Source organism: Gavialis gangeticus, unplaced genomic scaffold (assembly GCF_001723915.1).
Source record: "Gavialis gangeticus isolate Ggan-Ray unplaced genomic scaffold, GavGan_comp1, whole genome shotgun sequence".
NCBI lineage: Eukaryota > Metazoa > Chordata > Crocodylia > Gavialidae > Gavialis > Gavialis gangeticus.
In genome coordinates this window covers 192682661-192687723 of record NW_017728992.1, presented here as the reverse complement: position 1 = coordinate 192687723, position 5063 = coordinate 192682661, and the positions used below count along the sequence as shown (strand labels likewise).

The following is a 5063-nucleotide window of genomic DNA, read 5'->3' as shown; positions in this document are numbered from 1 at the left end:
CACTGATTCCAAAATGAACATAGGCTGCCAATGTGGGGGCGCAGTCAGGAAGGCTAACTGCACCTTGTCATGCATCCATAGATGCATGGTCCAAGGAGGTGATCCTCCCCCTCTATGCGGCACTGGTCAGGCCGCAGCTGGAGTACTGCATCCAGTTCTGGGCGCTGCACTTCAGGAGGGATGTGGACAGCATGGAGAGGGTCCAGAGGAGGGCTACCCGCATGGTCAGGGGGCAGCAAGGCAGGCCCTACGAGCGGAGGCTACGGGACCTGAACCTGTTCAACCTACACAAAAGAAGGCTGAGAGGGGATCTGGTGGCCACCTACAAACTTGTCAAGGGAGACCAGCAAGCAATGGGAGAGTCCCTGTTTCCCCAAACACTGCCGGGAGTTACAGAGAATAACGGCCATAAGCTGACTGAGAGTAGATTCAGGCTGTATATCAGGAGGCACTAATTCACTGTCTGGGTGGTAAGGAGCTGGAACCAACTTCCTAGGGAAGTGGTGCTTGCTCCTACCCTGAGGATCTTCGAAAGGAGGATAGACAATCACCTTGCTGGGGTCGTTTGACCCCAGTACTCTTTCCTGCCAGGGCAGGGGGTCGGACTTGATGACCTGCTTCTGACCCTACCAACTATGAAACTGTGAAACAAGAGGTGTAGCTGTTTTTTGTGGCTTTTAAAAGAGAAGGTCTTCCAGATCTTTTTAGAAAAGGAAAAATTCCATACACGTTACTATTATTAATATTATGCATTGTACTTTCCTCCTCCTGAATATCCAAGGTTCTTGTCACAGCTTTAATGATCACTCGAAATCAGAGGAAATTAACAGATCACAAGCAAGGGGGATTTTCTGTTAGCTAGTATAATTTTCTGTTGCTTATTTGTAACTAACTTTGTGCAGCTGTTAGAGATGATGATATGTGAAAAAATATATGAAAATCAAGCTCTGCTCTAGACATCTGTAATGCAGGTATGTGGGCGTACTGGATACAGCCACATTGTCTAATCTACAAAAGTTTTCACCAGCAGATGTCTCTCTTCCTGCATTGAGAGTTGAATTAGAAAGAACCTGACCTTGCACTGTACTTTCAATTATGTTTTCAGTAAAAAAAAGAACAAGCAAAAAGAAAAGTAAAACAGAACCCGGTTCCAACATCAGGTGTGCATGTTTGTGTAGTTAAGTTGCAGATGTTTCCAAAAAGAGCATATGACATTGTCTAAATGATGTTTATATTAATTTTAAAAATGCCAGCAGTTGAATTGCTCCCTGCTCAAACCAATTTTATTTATGCTGAATATGTTTCTTGTCTTCCTAGGCTTCATTTCTCTTTGAAAGATGATGAAGAAAACAACCAATTCATCCTAGATCTTGCTGTTTACAGGTCGGCATGATTACCTATTTTATCCTCTGTTATCTGAGGGTGTTTCTTGTTGCTGCCAAATTCCAATACATAGTATTACACATTAACCCTTCCCTATACACTAGGATTTTGTGAAGGGAACAGAGGGCGGGGAAAGAAATGAAATCTACTCTCAAATCTGTGGTTGGGATTTGGGGCCTCACAGACAATGCTTCTTGCTGGACTCTTCATAATGGTTTCCCTCAGCAGTGACTTAGTAGCAGGACACAAAATCCCTAGTCTCCCTTCTACATAGGAAGTAAAGAGGACCCATTCTCTTTATCTTGTATTCATGCTTCTTCCCCTCCCTATTGATTGAATTTTGGTAGAAAAAAGCTTGAACAGATATTACTGGTAGTTAAATAATCAGAAAGTGCTCTTCATTGGAAGATAGTTTTCATTTACACTTATGGCAAGCTATCTTGCCACAAAACAGGTATATTCCAGTGTCGCTGAGTTATGAAAAATGATATTTTTAAGTTGTGGAAATGCTACTCTGGATTGGAGTAAGATTTGATATCTGGCAAGTTGTATTATATGCTCTTCACTGAGGAAAGCAGTCCTCACAAAATTTGAAAAAAAACATGTAAGAGGTAAAGAAGGTGTCACAGAAGAAAAATGGCGAAACAGCTGAGCTGTGCCTTCAGGGCGGGGTGTAAAGAACAATAGTGGATGGATCACTCAGTAGGAGTTGTTAATCAAGGGGGATTCTGTACAGCTTGCAAGCATTATTCAACATTACTGAAATGTGAAAATGCTGACACTAGCATTGGTGGAAGTTATTTCTGTTCATTGATTTCCTGCAGACTCAGTGCAAAAAGAATTCATATTGCAAACTTACCAATTAAGCTTTTAGAAAGGAAAGTGGCAAGATAGACGATATTAAGTTGAAAACGACCAACACTGTGAGCAAGAAACAGAAATGAAAGCTAGACAAATAGAAAAAAACTGCCTACTTGGCATTAGGATTTCTAATTCTCAGTATTAATAGTTAGTGTTTGTATTAGAGTAGCAATCCAACACTCTAAAAATATTTTGGGCTACATTTTGCTAGGCGCCCTATACAAGCATACAGGAAGATATTCTTGTCCCAAAGAGCTTAAAATCTGTGATTATTTCATATAGCTTAATTACATTAGTTACAATAAAACAAACTGCATTTTTACAAGTTGGAAAATCATCAAGAATGGGTTTTGTAGTCTTGACTGTGTTTTCCTGCCCTCTGATATAGCATAAGGTAATTAATGTAAACTAAATGCATTATTTCATTCTGCAGGCATATGGACACTTCTCTTATTGACGTTGATGTTCAGCCAACTTATATCCGAGTTATGGTGAAGGGCAAGGTCAGTATTCTCTTGTTACTTTAATTTGCAATTAACAATTCCCTTTTCTACATTGACAATTATACATTCTCATTGCTTGCTTCTGGATATGTTAAGTCCCAAACTTTTTCCCTGCGAAACCAAGTGTCAGTGCTAGTTTGGACATGGCCTGAGAGGCTGATTCAGTGCCCAATTACGTTAATCAAACTTTCTGTTGATATCAGCGGACAGTAGTTGCATCAGTGGATTGTAACTTGATATGAAAAAAAAATGCCCTAACAAAATGCCACTGCATAAATTTGAGTAGGGCTCAATGGATTTATTAGCTAGAAAATAGATGTATAGCTTTTTAAAATGTATTATTCTAAGCTGTGAGTAACCACCCAGAAAAAGCTGGTTACTATTTTGCTGCTATTATCCGGGACCAGCCTATCAACTGTGGAGGTTACAAACAGAAAGAGATACAAAGCCTGATTCTTTTCTCATCTTTTTGACAACAAAATAATTTAAATTTTAAAAAGAGATAATGTTTACATTGAGCTAAAGGAGACTAGAATTAAGCCCAGAATCTCTTTTACACTGGACAGACTGTGGCAGAGATATATTCTGTTGAAAGTCATTTTAGCCACTCTTCTATTTCCTTTGGTTTTCATTAGTTATATTGTGACAAAATTTTTGAAAAATTCCAGAGTTATTTTCAGTTTAAATAAAAAGCCAGAATCCCTGCTTATAACATTCAAAATGCACAAACTGTTTCAAAATTACTTTATTACTAGAGCTAATCTTTCTCATTTCATTCCTAATACAACTCTAGCATCATTTAAAAACCTTCTTTAGAAATGTTACTTTTTCCAGTGATAGCAAATAAGGAATATATGTGTACTCTACTTTTGAAGGCTGTTTAACATGTAAATCATTTATTAGGATTAGTATTACTATACATAAAATGAGAGGATTTAGGCCTATGCTTTCTGACTTGATGTATGTTAGTCATATTCCTGTATGTGTTCTCTCTGGGTTAAAAAAAATGTTTTAATATGATTTAGTCTAGCCTCTTTTTCTTTTCTTTTAAAAGCCATTTCAACTTGTGCTTCCAGTAGAAGTGAAACCAGATAGTAGCTCTGCAAAGAGATCACAAACAACTGGGCATTTAGTTATCAATATGCCAAAGGTATGTAAAGTCTTTAGACAGGCAACAGATAAAGGGTCTATAAAATGGGCTATGAATTGCACTGAAACATTGTGCTCACTCATGGATTTCAGGTCAGCATTTAAGGGCTGTCATCTTTTAAAAACAAGTCTTACATATATTAATTTTACAAGAGCTGCTTGAATGCATTTTCTTTTTCAACAAAGCCAGCTTTATTAAGGATATAAATATTTTGTGAAATGCAGCATTGTGGTACCATGCGAGAACCAGATTGTTGAAAATGACTTTAAAATTACATGTGCAAAAAGAGCTAAATACTTCAGAATATATGTATGATGCATGTATTTATGTACAGATACATTATGGCTCAAATAGTCTAGTTGAGGGACAGAACAGGTAAGAAGCAGTAACGTGGGTTAAAGTTGAGCTCCACATCTTTGAGCTTAAGTTAGAGCAGCTGAAATGTAGGGCCAGTGAAGCACTAGACCAGGGACACGTAATTATTTCATCTGGAGAGCCACTTAACGAGTTTTGGTGAGCTGTTGAGGGCAGCAAGAGTAGCCCCACTCCTTGTTACCATTTTGGGACTGGAAGGCCCGCCCCCTAACCCCTGACCTTTGCCACTGGAAGTCCCTCCCGTTGCCCTAGAAGTACTTCTTTTGGGAGGGGGCTTGCCATCTTGAAAATCAGGAAAAAACCAAATAAATTAAAAAAAAATAAAACATCTACTATAATTTATTTTAACTTTATTTTAAAAAATAGTTTGCCCTGATGTATGCATGTTTGTTTAGTGTATCTAAAGGTGATTGGATAATAGCTCAAAATAGTCTAACTCTTGTATATTGTGTGGGGGGGAAGGGGGTGTATGTGGGAGTGTGGCTGGGGAGTGGGGAAATGTCTGTGGGGTGTGTGTGTGCAGTGTGGGTATGGTGGGTGGGGTGTGTAGGGTATGTGGTTGGGGTGGGGGCTGTGGGAGGGTGTGAGTGTGTGTGGGGGTATGGTGAGCGGGGTTGCGTGAGAGGGTAGGGGGTGTAGGGAGGGGGTCCTTGGAGTCCTTGGGGTGTATGAGTCCCTGGATATGTATGTGGTGACAGCAAGTGGGGCCAGCCTTGCCCGGCCCTATAGTGCACAGCTCCTGCACTCCCACCCCAGTCCCCAGTCACAGGTGGCAGCAGCATGTGGGGTCA

At 39.9% G+C, this 5063-nt stretch overlaps 1 protein-coding gene across 1 annotated transcript in view; it reads left to right on the top strand.

Moving 5' to 3' along the window:
- The window catches only part of LRRC6 (leucine rich repeat containing 6), a 79537-nt gene that overhangs the window by 36742 nt on the left and 37732 nt on the right, over window positions 1-5063 (top strand). The window contains exons 9-11 of the mRNA XM_019519631.1: window positions 1318-1383; window positions 2678-2747; window positions 3802-3897. Coding sequence (XP_019375176.1) covers window positions 1318-1383; window positions 2678-2747; window positions 3802-3897 — 232 coding nt within the window. The remainder of the gene's footprint in view (window positions 1-1317; window positions 1384-2677; window positions 2748-3801; window positions 3898-5063) is intronic.